The sequence below is a fragment of the Balaenoptera acutorostrata genome, chromosome 14, assembly GCF_949987535.1.
Source record: "Balaenoptera acutorostrata chromosome 14, mBalAcu1.1, whole genome shotgun sequence".
Taxonomy (NCBI): Eukaryota; Metazoa; Chordata; class Mammalia; order Artiodactyla; family Balaenopteridae; genus Balaenoptera; species Balaenoptera acutorostrata.
In genome coordinates, this window is record NC_080077.1 from 86190577 (window position 1) to 86206958 (window position 16382).

A 16382-nucleotide genomic window follows, 5' to 3' on the forward strand; every position below is an offset into this window, starting at 1 on the left:
TTCCGGGAGCTTTGCGGGGTGCATTGCACGGTCTTCTAAGAGACATGAATCAGTAACATTCTAATAGTCATTTATTGGGTGCATTCAGGCTCGAAATTTAATTATCAGGCAGGCATCATCCATCCTGTAGAGGAAGAGACGGGGAGGTGAGTGCCTTGCTGATGTCACCTGACTCATAAATGGCAGAGCTAGAACTTCCAGCCACCTGTCTGCATCTTTCCACCACCGAGCTGTACCTCTCCCTGCCTGCAAATTGAGGACCCACTAGAAATAAGGGCAGCTGCTAGCGGAGTCCTATTCAAAGAAACCCAACATGAGCCACATGAGTTGAGTGTATAATTTTAAATCTGCTAGTAGCCACGTTAGAAAAGTCCAAAGAATCAGGTGAAATTCATTTTAATAATATTTAATATGTATATCTATAGTATGATTTAATAATTATTTAACCCACTGTGTCCAAAATATTATAATTTCATCGTGTAATAAGTCCAAAAGTTATTAATGAATTATTAAAAAATCGAAGTCCAGATGTGTTTGGCACTTCCGGTTCATCCCCGATTTGACATGGCCATGTTCCCAGGCTCGGTAGGTGTCTGTGTAGAGAGGCTACCATACTGTGCAGTTCAGCTCCTCTGATGGAAATAGGGGTGAGAGAGGTGAGGTCTCCTAACACTTTTAATTTTGAAGCAACCCAACTGCAATGAGGGAATTTTATGATATCATCATCATCATCATCATCTGCTTTAATGATCCTCTGTCATTTCTAAAAGCGTTTGTTAAGGGCCTCTGTACACGCTGCCGGGCGGCGGGCAGGGTGGAGGGTCCAGTGCCCTCTGCGTCTCTAGCCATGAGGGGACCCCTGCTCACATGTGCATCTTCTGTGTGTTTCAGGTGACCCAGGTCCCGCCAGCTACGGGAGGAATGGCCGGGATGGTGAGCGAGGCCCCCCAGGGGTGGCAGGCATCCCTGGCGTACCCGGCCCCCCGGGACCTCCTGGCCCTCCTGGTTTCTGCGAGCCAGCCTCCTGCACCTTACAGGCTGGGCAGCGGGCATTGAATAGCAAAGGTCCAGATCAATCAAAGGCTTAGTGCAGCACAGCTGTCTGCACAAACCATGCCTGGCGAAGGGGTTGGAGGAGAAACACCCCCAGAAGCCAGGGCACAGGTGACGGTGCATTACCTTCAATGTTATTCTATTGATAGAAGTCCCACCTGACCATCAGGTTTAGAACAATGGTGCTATTCAATAAATCCTCTTTCCTTTTCCTTGGAGTGAAGCCACAGAGTCAACAATCAAGCAAACAAACAAATAAAACCTTCCCTTGAAGTGAACTGACAGTCCTGTCCCCAGGATCTTGAACTTCCGTGTGCTATCCGTGTGTGTTATGTCATGGGCCACTGAGCCAATAAACAAAAACAGCTGTTTGGTTTACCTCAGTTGCAGTAGTTATTTTCATTTTTTATGGAGAGCTTGTTCTCAGATGATAGTTTCAGCTCTGTGATTACCAGACTAGTTGTGAAGAAACCCCACTACCGTCAATAGAGCTGGTGCTCAAAATCCCCATCACTGGGCTCTCGGGAGGGCCGGGGAAGCTGTGCCGCTGGGAGCGGTTCCTGTGGTGCACGTGTGGGTTCTCGCATCAGCTTGAATTTCTGTTGAACTGTACTGTATCCCAAACCCGCTACTATTTCGGGCTCTTCTGTGTGAAAGCAAAGAAGGAATCTTAACATCCTGCCATTCGTAAGTTTTATTGATGAGATTATTTATTTTAAAGGTTTGAGGTAATGTCTCTGGTTGTACCAAAGAAGCAATAAATACGGTTTCTTGATCTCTTGCCATGTTTTCTTATAGTCATGTTCAATGAAAAAAAGTCACTGAGATTATTTAGATACTTAAAACTTTCCTCCTTTCTGTAGGCGTATGTTTATAGTGTTAGTGATTTATTCTACAGAGAAATTAAAACGCCCTGACTGTTCCCCCGAGGGTGTTGTTTTGTGACAGAGTTCTTTGCACGTATGTGTTTGGTGGGGGACTGGGGGGAGATGGGGAGGGCTTCATGGACCTTTTTGAAATGAAATGAAAACTATGAACCCATACCCCAGAAGAACGCACAAATGCATATACGCAAATCTGCTTGCATGCTATGCCAGAGAGTTCACGGGGCCCCTAAGCCTAGCCTTGCTTGATTTCTAGGAGTGGAACCACTGACTTCATTTCAATGGTGCGTTAGCGCCCTCCTATTTAGAACTTCACTGATGCAAAAGTGATTTGTGTTTTGCCGTTTCTCTTATAAAGGCAGCTCAGCTGAAGCACTGTATTCTTATCAATAAGATAGGTATTGCCTGACCACTCAGGCACTTTATTACTACTTACATAATCACATTGGCCTGCTGTTTTATCAACAACATCTATGTTAACTATTGATCAGACTTAATATATTCGTTTTATGTCACAGTGCGTACGACTGACTTGCCCCAGGCCATAGCACTGTGCTCCAAACAGCCAATATCTTTTTAGTTTATGGAACTCAATTCTCTCACGTCAAGGGGAGTGAGCCCCAGTAGGATTTTTGATGCCATTTTTTTTCCTCGGGTGTACTTTCTCTACATTTAAAAACTTTAGCCCGATTCGTTTGGTGAAATCAATCATTATATAGTCTGTACTTGGGATTCTTTAAAACTGCTCACGGCATCTAGTTCTGTGCTTCTGGTATGGATTGTGTTTAAGGGAAATAATTCCAACTTGGCTGCAATAGATCAGGGCCATTTACACCCTGGGAAGGATGGTCTTCCTTCTTGGGGAAGAGAGAATCTTTGGAAACAGAGACATCTGTCATAACTACTTAAAATTGTCTTCATATGAATGGCAAACCTTTTCAGGTACTGTGGCATATAATCAAATAAATGCAAAGAAATTGCCTTGCCTTTTCACCAAGGTGGTTTTATTTTAACTGGAGTAACATAGTCAAATACAACAAAAGAAAAATTAGATAACCAAATAAATATGTTTCTCAGTTCTATACTTTCAGATTCATAAGAAAATTTAAAAAAAATAAAATTTCAAAGAAAAGTTGAATCAACTGTTTTCCAAACTTGATATACAAAAGGCGGTACAGCAAGCTTCACAGATACAGCAAGACTGGAAACAACCACTTACAGGGAGATTGGGCAAAATGAGCACATTCCAAATGGTGGGAACAATCCACTGTAAATCCAGTTCGGTCAAATAGTTTACAGAAGCAGTAAATACTTGACTGAGAAATTGCAAAGAAAAGCATCTCACAAATCCTCTCCATGAAAGAGAGTTGATGAATACTGAATTAGACCAAATCTCTCTCTCTAGCAAAACAGAAATCTTCAAAACCTTTGGGATATTTTTCAAAGTTGGATGAAGTGTCAGAGTTGCTGAGAAGAGTGTGTGAATAATTACAGGTGTTTAGAAAACGGGCATGTCACTTACTCAAGGGCAAATGATTTATTTCCAGTCAGTGCTTCTATGGCATCGTGATCTGATTTTCATCCCAAAGATCTGACAGGTTGGTTAAAAACTATGGACGTCACTTCCCAGGGTGATGGAGCACATCAATTGCCTGGCATAGTTTGGGATAACTGACTTTGTCTAGCCGAAGAGTATGAATGAGTAGTCACATCAGTTTCATGATAGATGTGATTATTTATGGACACTTAATACTTCAAGCTGACTAAACGAATATTGCTATTCTTAAACATCATAAATAAAATCTGATTTACTTGCAGCCTGAAATAAGCTGAATGTAAATCCCTGCTTTAGAAGATCACCTCTGATTGTAGTATTTAATTTTTTGGCTATTACAGCCTCTCTGATATCCAACATCTCTGAGTTTAAAAATAGATCAATATAGGGGGAAGATCACTAGAAATACATAAAATCACACCAAATATCAAGAAAATTGCTTTTAAACATTTTCTGGGAGCCCTGGCAAAAGGTGTGAAAAAGCAATATTAAGAAAAAAAAAAAAACTAGCCAACTAGTAATCCTGCTGTTTACAAACAGGGAATGGACATAAATTATTTAAAATATATTTTTAGAAGAAGAACATTTGTGTTCAATACATATACGTCAAGTCTCTCTGTTTTTTTCCTAGAGTAAAATAGATACTTTTCAGCGGTGTACTGAGTCTTTGTTAGTGAGCTTGTGATCTAGGACATGGCAGTAGTCATGCATATGGCTCGGTAAATATTAAATCAAAATTGGTTTACCATAAGAATGTATGACTATAAATACACATGCCCAAATGCTCTTTAAATGATTAACTAGAGGAACTGTAATGTATTTGTTAGATCTGATTATCAGAAAGAGGATGCTGACCGATCCTATTTTTAATCGTAATAAATGGGAATCCATGCTAACTTTCCCCTTAACAATGCCTTCACATCTTGCCCTTGACGCCAAGTTTTCTAAGAATACCCAGAGAGAGAACAAATGATGGAAATTGGCTCCAAGAAACTAACTTTTTTTAAGATTTATTTGAAATTGTCTCTGACCTCCAAGTTGAAAATTCTTGTATGAAAAGATTTGAAAATATCTTAGAGATATCTTAGCACACGGTAAATTTATATACTATGTCATAAGGGGACCTGAGGATCAGGACAGTTAAGAACTACATAAATCGTTTCCCAGTCTAGGCGGACATCTAAATCCACTGGCATGTTTTCATGTGATTCATTTCAGTTACGGAAACATGCTGTGTATTTAACCTTTTGTCGCCAATTGGCCTGTCACTCATGATGGAAGAGCTTATGTTTATGAGAAAAGTTAACTGTGACATTTCTTGTCTTGCTCAAGCCCACGTGATTTACTGAGGAGATCACTTTGTGGGACAAAAGTCACAAAGGCCTGGCTACTACTCTCTGACCTTTATTTCTGCTTTTAATTCTCATCCGAAATCATTAGACCAAGCTTTTTATGAGCTGCCCTGGAGATGGGCTATAAACTTAATTATTACGACCTAAGCATTGATTCATGTGACAAACGTAAGTGTTTGTCACCAGCATGGTGTCGAGCCAAACCCTGCAACAGGCCCATTTGCAGGTTCCTCGGGCATCCATGTGGCTCACGCGGGGCATGTGAGTGCTTCTGCAGCTGCCCTGTGGTTGAGACCCATCAGAATGATGGAAATGTGAGCCTTCAGCCAAAGAAGAGATGCTGTTAACAACGGCACCTCAGAATTCCCCGATTTATGGTCAAATCCTTTATTGCTGAGATAAGGGACAAGCTCATTATGCATCATGAACATACAGGACTCTAGGCCTCAAAGCATTCTATCCACGTGGGATCTAGCATAAAACTAGCGCCATTCCACTTCACATCAGTATGTTGAATTAAAGAGCTTGATGAGGTAAGACAGAGAACAAACAAAATGGGCAAAGAATGCATCCTAAATCTTATCTTAAAAATAAATAGCTATAAAATATGCCATAAAACAATCTGAATTTAAATACATTAATACACTGAAAAATATTTTTCCCTAAAATGTACTTTAAATAATACAGTCAGGTAAAAAATTGTCATGTAATTAGCATCTTTATACCCATATGCTTATAATCGTCAAGCGACACACACCCTTCTGATAAACTCAAAGCTTACTGAACTACCCCCAAATTTAGTGAAATCTCCTACTTTATTAGTATTCTCTTTTGACAGATTCATGAAGCAGGTAGGTGACTCTTTGAGCTGTAACCTGTATCACTCACTGCTGGCTCTGAACACGACATTTTTTCCATTTAGATTTTCTTAGACTTAGCTTGGTTTTATAAGCCTGTCTTATCTTCAAGGTAAATTTTTGCTATTCTGGGTCTGCTTCTCTGGATGAGTTTTCTGTGTTCACCTGGATCTTCATTCAATTTAACGAGCCTGACCAGTTACCCTGGCATGATTTGGCTGAGTGAAATGTTTGGGTTACCGCTCCAGCTATACTGCACAATAAAACTGAAGTTATCAATTTGTCTTGTTTCCTGAGACTGCTAGTAGTTAAACACATTTAATGTCATTAATGCTACCTTTACCAGGCAACTAATGAATGAATACAATTCAATGGGCTAAGTTGCTTTGAAGTAATAGGCATAAAAGACACAAATTCAATTCTGTCTGCATCTCCCCCTCTTGGAAGGCCGTGTAACCCATGAGAGAGAGAGAGGGGTATAAAAAGGGGTCTGACCCTCCACACTAGAGTATTGGGAAAGAACACGGGAAGCAGTGACAATAAACACTTGTGTGTCTTAAGAAGGTGGACACGGACAAATGTGAAAAATAATTTAAAAACGAGAGCAATGAACAAACCTGCAAAACTATTCTGAGACTTCATTGGAAAAAATTTAAGCATATAACTTAACCTGGAGGTTCTCAGTATCAGGATATTATTACCAGTGTTAGGAAAATTTAAATGGTATTTTGAAAAATAGTGTTCCTTATCTTACTTTTGTAAATAGTGATACATTTCTAGAAAAATATATTTATACAAATCTAATTGTAAAATTTTAAGTACTTTGAACAATATGGAGATTTGGACATTGTCTAATTCTGTAAATGGTCTACTTCTTGTGATAAGCCAAATTCTATTTGCCAAAAGAGACTTTCTATTCTGTTTAGAAGGTAAGATGATTCCTCGAGGGTTTTCATGTTAATCACTAAAACATAAGGGTAGCATACAAACTAAAGTTACAAACAGTAAATTTGCAAGTTAACTAGGCATATAAATCCCCTGATGAAATAAAATTGAAACAGCCAACAAATCAAGGGTTATTGTGCCTGCTTCATAAAGATACTTAAAATGAAGAAAAATATAAATTAACAAAACAAGATAACAAAACACAAATTAACAAGAAATTATTTACAAAAGTAAAAAAGAATAAGTGCAAAAGCAAAGGTTCTGACTGAGTTGTTGCCCACTAAACTGTTTCTAGATTTGTATTTCTGCAAGTCTGTTCAGTTCTTCTGATACAAATTGCCTTAAACACCATCTTGTGGACAAAAGGAGGTATATCACAGGTTCTCAACAGATGAGAAAGACTGCAGAAAAGCTAAATCTCATTTAACTCCTAAAACATATTCATAAAAAATTATTTTATAACCCAAACATCAAATGGCATCTTTTACAGATAACACATCTTAAGATAATTACTGAATTTCTATAATAAAAGTGACTACAATTTTAAAGTTTCAACAATGTCATGAAACATAGAAATAAGCATATGGGATTATCAATACTTCAAAGTCATTAATTAAATTACTTTGATCATGAGGTGAAAAATTTCAAAGGTTAAGACTGGCTGTGTTTCTGTTATGGTTATGAAAAAATGGTTAATATCTTCAGTAGGAAAGAACAATGAACAAACTCATGAATTATTCTTCCTTTTTCCTTTAGGCTCCAAAGGCCATAAATATTAATTGAAGTCATATCTTGTTCTTTGCATAGAAGGATTTCTATCTGACAGTGTTAACTGATCTTGGTATAAAATGTTAGACTGGAAATCAAACAAACTTATATAGGGCAAACACAATTTTAATTTTTAATAGCCATCATGGCCAAAATTATTTTGTACTTAAACACTTATGTTGTCTGGAGTCCAAACAAGAGATAATTCAGGAAATGTGGTCATTCTTCTTCCCTGCTGTGGACATTACTGACGTCTGTGTGAAAGTAAACAAAGGTTTTGGAATGGAAAAAACAAAAACAATACAAGAGAACTGGCAACCACCCAGCCAGTTAGGGGAAATTTTCACACCCGACTTTGGGGCCTTAAGTATCCACTTTCTTTTTTGTTAGAAGAATCAGGCAACTGCCAAATCTCCGCTTTATTTGGTGTTGTGTTAGCTGGACTCAGGCTTTCTTGCTGCTTTTGGCCACATCTCGTGTATAGAGATGAGACGGTGGACACACAGGTGGCTGAGCAGAGGCTCTCTCCACGTGACACAGCCTGTTCCCCTGGTTACGCCCCAGGTAGACTGAGTCACGTGTGCCGGTGGTTAAAAAACAGCCTGTGTCGTTGTGACAGCTCTACTTTGTAACATGCACCAACTCCTCAAACCAGCTGAATAAATCCAGATTCTTGAAACAGGAATAAACCAGCCTGGCCTTAATGGAATTTAGAACAAGAAAGGTTCCTAAATATACCATTTGTAAGAAAGGATACGTGACATATTCTCTGGAATTAAAATAAGCAGAATTGATAAAACAAGAAAGTGAGCCGAGTCTTCTTATGTCTGTGAAGGGATCGACTCAAAGAAAACAAAAATACGTTGATCACCATTAGCAAAAAAGTTCATGAAAACAGTAAAATGCTAAAATAAATACTTCCGGATTAGCAAAGAGGCAAAAGGATAACCAAACTATTAACTAATTTGAAAAAATAATCTTTGAAAACATATAAAATGTTGAGCTTTATGACAAATTCAAGTAAATTAATGAGTGGCACAGGAGTTGTAAAGCTTTCAGAAAATTCAACAAATTAAAGTTCCACAAATTAAAAGCTCAAGATATACACATAGCACCAGATTTTAGATCTCTGTACATTTTGGGGGCGGGGGGGAAATAAATGATCATTTTACTAAGAAAATGTGTATGTATATTCTGATTGTGTTAAGTCTAGAACACAGCACCATTGTAGGTATTGCACAGGAAAGAAAATGAAGAAGAAAATCAATTTAAAGTTAACAACACTTGAAATAAATAAAATGACCTTGGAAAAGAAAATAAATAAACTTGGAAGTGAAATATACAGCATCGTTCAACATGAAATAATGAAAAGGTTGCATGTACGCACGGCCATGTAGACAGTACCTGACCAGCAGTTCATCCGTCTACAGTGAAACCCAGTTCAAACCCTGGGTGCATCTGAACAAAGCCGCTTTCATGTAGCAACGCTCCCCACAAGACCCGGCTCGCAGCTTTTCCCAACTTGCCCCGCGGCCTCGGGATGGGGTGCCTGCAGCGGGAGGGCTCCGGGGGCTTGCTCTCAGCATCCCTGGGACCCACCACTTAGATTTCAGCAATTTCCTCATGCTCGGTGTCCTAGGAAACCCATTCTTTTTCAACCAACAGTTTCTCAAAATAATGTAGAGCCAGGCAATAGAAGAACCGTTTAGCCATGTGGTTGGCAATCACACCTTTTCGTTCCTGGTCAGAGGACGTGGTCTGGGAAGCGCCTGTTTCCCTGAAGTGCGTGGACTCTTTGGTCTCGGCGCTGGTTGCATGTTGGGTCTCGTGGCTTTCCTTCTCTGCCCTGCACCTCCTGCTGCAGCTTCTGAGAAACGTCATTCTCCATCAGAGCTTCTGGGCTTGGCAATATGCATCTGCTCACACCACACATTCATCTCCTAGGTCAAGGGGGTTTCTTTTCCAGTCGCTACAAGTCCCATCCTTTGTTCTGATGGCTGGTTCTTAAACTCTGAGAGTGATGAGGTCAGAAGGATAATGGACGCAGGGGCCCAAAGACCTTGCGAGGCCCTTTAAGCTTCGAAAGTACCAAAGACAGCTTGGTGCCTTCACCACCAGATACCTCCTGGGAAGACAGCTTCCTGTTTCCCAAATGAGAAACTCAGTGAAGGGGCCACAGTGCTGGGCTTTGACTTCTTTCCTCCCTTCTTATGCAGGACATACTCATGCCGGTGGGATTGCTTTGAATGGAGCGCATTACACAGAGTCGACAAAATCATTTCAGCAGTTGGCTATGGCAGGATTTTGGGCTCCTTGATAAAACAGCCGCCTGGGTTTTCTTCCAAAATATAAGTTATTAAGTGAAGGTCTTATGGCCTACCTATTTCTCTGCATGAGTAGAATGGATACAGGATGGTATAAGAATTCTTAAGCTATAAAAAGTAGTCAAAAAACATTCAGCAGGAGCAATGCACTATATCAAAAAAGGTGATGAGATTTTTAGCAATGATAGGAAATTTAAACAACAAGAAAACTTTCAGATAAGTCCGAAACTTTAAAATTCAGAAATCAAAGGCCAAATACAAGTTGATGAGATTATAAAACGTACATCACCATCAGTCTGCTAAATCATAGGATGTCATTTCCTCTTGAAGAACTAATGATAAGATCTGCTTGCATATTTCATAGAAAACTCTGAATAAAAATCATAATAATGGTGAAACAAGACATATGGAATGAATTTGGAAAAATTCTAAAAGGCTGATATCACCATTACTATAGGAATAGGATTCCAATTTTTGCTTTTAATGTCTGGCCTACATCAAAAAAAAAAGTCACCCATGCATCATGAGGGTCTGACAGTACTAAGAAAGCTCCAACAGCAAGGAGGGATGGCTGGGAATCAAATCTTCCTCAGGTATGGTTATTTCCCACCTGTCTGCTGACGGGCATGAGAGACGGGATACAGGCAGTCTCCTGGGTTACACCTTCCACTGGGTCCTGCGGGGCCCTGGGGCCCTGGGGCACCTGGTAAGCCTGGCAGGCCCGGAGCTAATGAAATAAAAGACCCCATCAGAACGCGGGTCAACATATGGCTCTTCCTCCCTCCCTCCAAGCAATGTGGGTCACTCAGTGTCACCTGCAGCGATACCTAAGGGCCATTGGGGAGCAGGCATGGCTCCTATTTTGGGAGGTTTGCTCATGTTGTGAAGACAATATCACTATTACCTGAGGTCCCTGGAAGACCTGGGCTCCCTGGAAGCCCCAATCCCGGTTCCCCTCTTTCTCCCTTCTGTCCTCGGTAGCCTAAGTGAGAGATATACAAAAAGAGAGACAAAAAAGTAAGTGTGTTCTCTGGCAACAGACTGATAAACATTCAGGAAATATTTTGAGGTGTATATTGAAAATCCACCCAGTGGAATATCTTCACACATTTATATCTGAAAACTATGTTACAGAGGTTCAATACAACCCTAGAACCCAGACAGAACACTGGAGTGAACACTAAATAGATACATACTCAAGTCTAAAATATCACCAGGATTTCTTTTATGTAAGTGACTTTCATTTAACAAACGTGAACAGTAAGGAGAAATGTTTGGACTTAGGGTCATTTGAAAGCACACTTTCAAATCTATATTTAAACATTTCTGCAGTAAAATAACATTTACCACCTGAGGTATATTTAATAGTTCAACCCAGCTCCCGCTATTACAGACACCTCGTTAAGGTGGCTCTCAAGTCATCTCAGTGAGGGCTTAAGATCATAGGCTAAAAAAATGAGGAAGAAAGAAAAATAAGTGAAGATACATGAACTTCCGATTAACAAGAGGGTTAACAACACTGAACACAATTCCAAATGAACAACGTAGGTGCTAAAAGCTACATATTTAAACTCAGTTCTCAGATTTCAACATAATGCAAAATATATTATTCCACATGGATTTCAGTGCATATGGTATCACAAAACAAGAAATAATTTGTGTATTTGTATAATAAGGTAATATTTACATTTCTCCTGTCAAATGTAACAACTTGTTTGTACAAATCTCTCATATCATTAGGTTAATACGGACCCACTATTAACAGATAAAGATGTTGAAGTGCACAAAGCACATGAGAACTTTCTACTCTTAACTTTCCTAATAAGGTCCCAAGCTCATTCCTTATGAAGGCTCCCCAAAAGCCTCAGGGTCTTATTTATTTATTTATTTTTGGCTGTGTTGGGTCTTTGTTGCTGCACACGGGCTTTCTCTAGTTGCGGCGAGCGGGGGCTACTCTTTGTTGCAGTGCGTGGGCTTCTCATTGCGGTGGCTTCTCTTGTTGCGGAGCACGGGCTCTAGGCGAGCGGGCTTCAGTAGTTGTGGCACGTGGGCTCAGTAGTTGTGACTCACGGGCTCTAGAGCGCAGACTCAGTAGTTGTGGCACGTGGGCTTCAGTAGTTGTGGCGCACGAGCTTAGCTGCTCCGCGGCATGTGGGGTCTTCCTGGACCAGGGATCAAACCCGTGTCCCCTGCACTGGCAGGCGGATTCTTTACCACTGCACCACCAGGGAAGTCCAGGGTCTTATTATTATTATTTTTTAACATCTTTATTGGAGTATAATTGCTTTACAATGGTGTGTTAGTTTCTGCTTTATAACAAAGTGAATCAGCTATACATAATTTTTTCACAGCAATATTTCAGATAGGAATGCTAATAAGGTCAATAACAACTTCTCCATTTTCTAGAATTAAGCTTTTCACCCCCTTAGGGTAGGCCTCTCTTGAAATTTGGAAAAGACGAAAAGGCTGGTCTAGCTTCAAACAGACATGTGTTTTCTGGGCCCCTAGGTGCAGGATGAGAGTTTGATATCAGTGTAACTTATGTAGGAAAAAATACAGAACAACAGCAGTGCCCTAATCCAAAGCATCTAGAGATTCTCATCATTGCAGAACTGTGCTTGCTGGAGTTTTTAAGGTGTTAGACTTTATCTCCATTTCAACACAAGGGATTTACTCCTAAAGTTGTAAATCAGTGCATTTACATGCATGCTGGAAAAATGAGGTCAGAAAAAGAGTGTTACTGGCATTTGGGAGGATGACTTTTCATGTGGGACCTTACAAGCTGTCTGCAAGCCTTCCACATTGTCTGGCCTGCTTGTTCTGGCCCGCTAATTGGCCACTGAACCCTTCACCATATGGACACACATATGCCTCCTATTTCCTAAGGCCCCTACTGCTAACAAACCTGAAGGGTCAAATCTGTATCAGTCACGTCAACTACTCTGTGGGCCACTGGCTTATACATAACAGGTGGTTTCTTCCATTACAAACCAATAACAGCTGAACTTTAGAAGTTCAAAAGTAAGAACCATCATTCCCAATACCACCCCTCCAAAATTGATGTGGGATAGAATGACTGGATATGTTTTCTCCTTGTAACCCCACATCTACTTGGTGTGCAGGGTTCTTTCTAAAATGGATAAGGCTTTCAAGTATGGTACCTATTCTTGAGGATTTTCACAGAGGTGGAAGATCAGCACGTTTTTGGAAGAAGTTTAAATCAAGTTCTTTCAAGGTTCCTGATCAAGGTGAACTAGAAAACCCTGAGCTCACCTCTTCCCACGGACACACCAGAACTACAGGTACAAATGAAACAACTATCTCTGAGAATGACCTGAAGATAGCAGAACAGATTTTCCACAGTGGAACATATACAGAAAAGGCTAGATCAAGATGGGTAGGAGGGGCAGAGAAGTGGTCTAGTTAGCACCTACTCCCCTGCCGTGCTGACCCACAGGGGGAAGGAAATCACAACTGTGAAGGTCCCCCTGAGGAGCGAGGGGTCCAACAGAGCCCATGTCAGGCTCGCCAGCCTGGGGGACCTGCACTGGGGAGACAAGTCCCCATACATCTGGCTTTGAAAACCAGCAGGGCTTACATCCAGGAGAGCCCGAGGGCTGTGGGAAACCAAGACTCCACTCTTGAGGGGCTCACGCACAAACTCACTTGCTTTGAGTCCCAGCACAGAGACAGCAGATTGAAAAGCACCTGGGTTGTCTGAGAAAAGTGATTCATTGGCTAATTTTAGAGCATGTGCCAGAGGGGCAGGATCTAGTGGAAAGTTCTCCGAGCACAGCAGTGCTGGTGGGCGCCAGTTTTTCTCTCCTTCCGCCTACTTGGCCAGGTGGTCATGGGCAGCATTCTGTCACTACCCATCCGCCTAGCTAACACGGTGCACCCCACCCCAGCACGCCTCTGGGGAGCTGCCCTGCCCAACCTGCCTGCCCCGGCCAGCACCTCCAAAGTTGCTCCTGTCCCACCCAGTGGGCAGCCCTGGATGGCGCTGGTGTCCCCCAAAGCAACTCCCACTCTTGGGGGCTGGGAATGAAGGACACCAAGGAAAGCGCTCCTCCCAGCGCACAGTGGGAAGGCAATGATCAGAAACCCACAGGATGGTTAAAATCTAAAACTGTCTGGAAATGCTTTTGAATTAAAAAAAAAAAAGGCATCAACAATTGCCCTTTGGGGAATTTAGGAAAAATGCAAACGAGGTGACCCAACTCAGAATCATATTGGCATCTATTCTCACTGCAAGAAGATCAGGTGCTGAAGGAGGGTCCACACGTTTCATTATCAGAGTCTTGGTAGGAGCAGTACCTCCCCTTTTCAAGTTGGATTGTTAACCTCTAATATAGGCACACCTGGTTTCATTGCACTTCCCAGATACTGAATTGTTTACAAATTGACGGTTTGTAGCAACCCTGTGTCAGGCAAGTCTATAGGTGCCATATTTCAAATTTTTTCACGATTATTATATTTGTTAGGGTTCTGCAAATGGAACAACAAAGGCTGGATGGCAGCACATCTGTTTACAACATGGCTTACTGAATATTTTAAGCCCCCTGCTGAGACCTATTGCGCAGAAAAAAAGATTCCTTCCAAACTATTACTGCTCATTGACAATGTGCCTAGTCACCCAAGAGATCTGACAGAAATGTTCAACAAGATTCGTGTTGTTTTCACGCCTGCTAACACTACATCCATTCTGCAGCCCATGGATCAAGGAGTCATTTTGACTTTCAAGTCTTATTATTTAGAAAATAACATTCTGTAAGGCTATAGCAGCACTAGGTAGTGATTCGTATGATGGATCTAGGAAGAGTCTACTGAACACCTTCCAGAAAGGATTCACTATCCTAGATGCCAAAAAGAACATTCGTGATTCATGGGGAGAGGTCAAAATATCAACATTAACAGGAGTTTGGAAGAAGTTGATTCCAACCCTCATGGATGACGTGAAGGGGTTCAGACTTCAGTGGGGGAAAGCTTTTCCCCCTGTGGTGGAAACAGCAGGAGAACCAGAACTAGAAGTGGAGGTTAAAGATGTGACTGAATTGCTGCAATCTCATGATAAAACTTTCAACAGATGAGGAGTTGCTTCTTATGGCTGAGCAGGGAAAGTGGTTTCTTGAGACGGAATCCACTCCTGGGGAAGAAGCTGTGAAGATTGTTGAAATGACAACAGAGGACTTAGAATATGACATAAACTTAGATAAAAAAGCAGCAGCAGATTTGAGAGGACTGACTCCAACTTTGAAAGAAATTCTACTGTGGGTAAAACGCTATCGAACAGCATTGCGTGCTACAGAGAAACTGTTTGTGAAAGGAAGAGTCAGTCGGTGTGGCAAACTTCTTTGTTGTCTTATTTTAAGAAATTGCTACAGGCACCCAGCCTTCAGCAGCCAGTACCCTGATGAGTCAGCAGCCCTCAGCATGGAGGCAAGACCTGCAAAAAGATCGCGACGCACTGAAGGCTCAGATGATGGTTAGCAGTTTTCAGCGATGAAGTCATTTTTAATTACATTGTTCTTTTTAGACATAAAACTACTGCATGCTTAACAGACTACAGAATAGCGCAGGCATAACTTTCATATGCACTGAGAAACCAGAAAATTCTCGTGACTCGCTTTACTGCAATGTTTGCTTTATGGCGGTGGCCTGGGACCAACCCCGCAATATCTCCGAGGTGTGCCTGTAGTCTCACGTCGATTTCTCATTGCTCTCTACATGTCTCCTGCTTCTCAGGTAAGCGTAGGAATCTTTATGAAACCCCTTTAAACTTGTGTCCTTCCCTAAAGATTAAGATAATAAAGGACTCATTCCATAGTGCATGTTTCAAACCAAACCACTTCATTTCAAATGAAAATGGATTTCTTTCCTGAAAAATACTGAAAAAAAAAAAAAGTCCCTTTTAGAAATTTCTGAAGAGCCACCATCAAACAGAACTTGTGAGTGGGCAGAACATACGGCGTCACGTTCAGGGCCCTCATTCCGTTTCCCTTTCTGTGCTGGGCTTCTCACTGCAGCCTTTCCTCAAACTCAGTCACGCTGTGTCAGGAAGAGGACTGATTCAGCCGACAGCACCTAAGGTTTCATGGTCACTAGGGTAACAGCATGTTTTTAATCGTCCCTCATGGAAAGGGTAACAGTTTTATATGCATACTTTTTCCTCTTTGAGAAAACTTTTAAATCGAGCAGAGCAAAGCTTTGAAGTTACATGCATAACTGCATCTTCTGAGCACTTCATATGTGTCTGTCTACCAGAGAAAAACCCTTCAGTTCCTGTCAACTGCTGGCGAGGCACCAAAAATTGACCAGCAGGCCTTTTCTTTTCTACAGTAAGATTTCCTGGTGTCTTTAGACAGGATTATCAATACAGCATGACTAACAGGCAAATATTTCTTAAAAACGAATCCCATATTTCACGAGTTTTATTTTTTGGCTGCATTTCTGGCATGTAGCAAATCCTGAAAAGGAGATATGCAAATGTTGAGGAGACACCTGAGTTATAATCAAGATATGTCTGTTGTCAGAACCCTCTGGTGGGACAAGAGTTTTGTTAAGTTTACTAAATGTTCTTTTTAAAAACGTTGGAAATCATATGGGGAAGTCTTTCAAATTATATATACAATGGAATGTTACTC

At 41.0% G+C, this 16382-nt stretch overlaps 2 protein-coding genes across 5 annotated transcripts in view; one reads left to right on the forward strand and one right to left on the reverse strand.

The window, feature by feature from the left end:
• COL9A1 (collagen type IX alpha 1 chain) overlaps window positions 1–1810 on the forward strand; it is an 84677-nt gene extending 82867 nt beyond the window's left edge. The window contains exon 38 of the mRNA XM_057527924.1: window positions 892–1810. Within this exon, the coding sequence (XP_057383907.1) occupies window positions 892–1088 (197 nt within the window). The 3' untranslated portion in view covers window positions 1089–1810. The remainder of the gene's footprint in view (window positions 1–891) is intronic.
• Window positions 1811–3015: 1205 nt separating this feature from the next.
• COL19A1 (collagen type XIX alpha 1 chain) overlaps window positions 3016–16382 on the reverse strand; it is a 379271-nt gene continuing 365904 nt past the window's right edge. For all 4 annotated transcript variants that reach the window (XM_057528157.1, XM_057528158.1, XM_057528156.1 and 1 more), the window contains 2 exons: window positions 10643–10720; window positions 3016–10465 (listed from right to left, as the gene is read on the reverse strand). In XM_057528157.1, coding sequence (XP_057384140.1) covers window positions 10338–10465; window positions 10643–10720 — 206 coding nt within the window. In that variant the 3' untranslated portion in view covers window positions 3016–10337. The remainder of the gene's footprint in view (window positions 10466–10642; window positions 10721–16382) is intronic.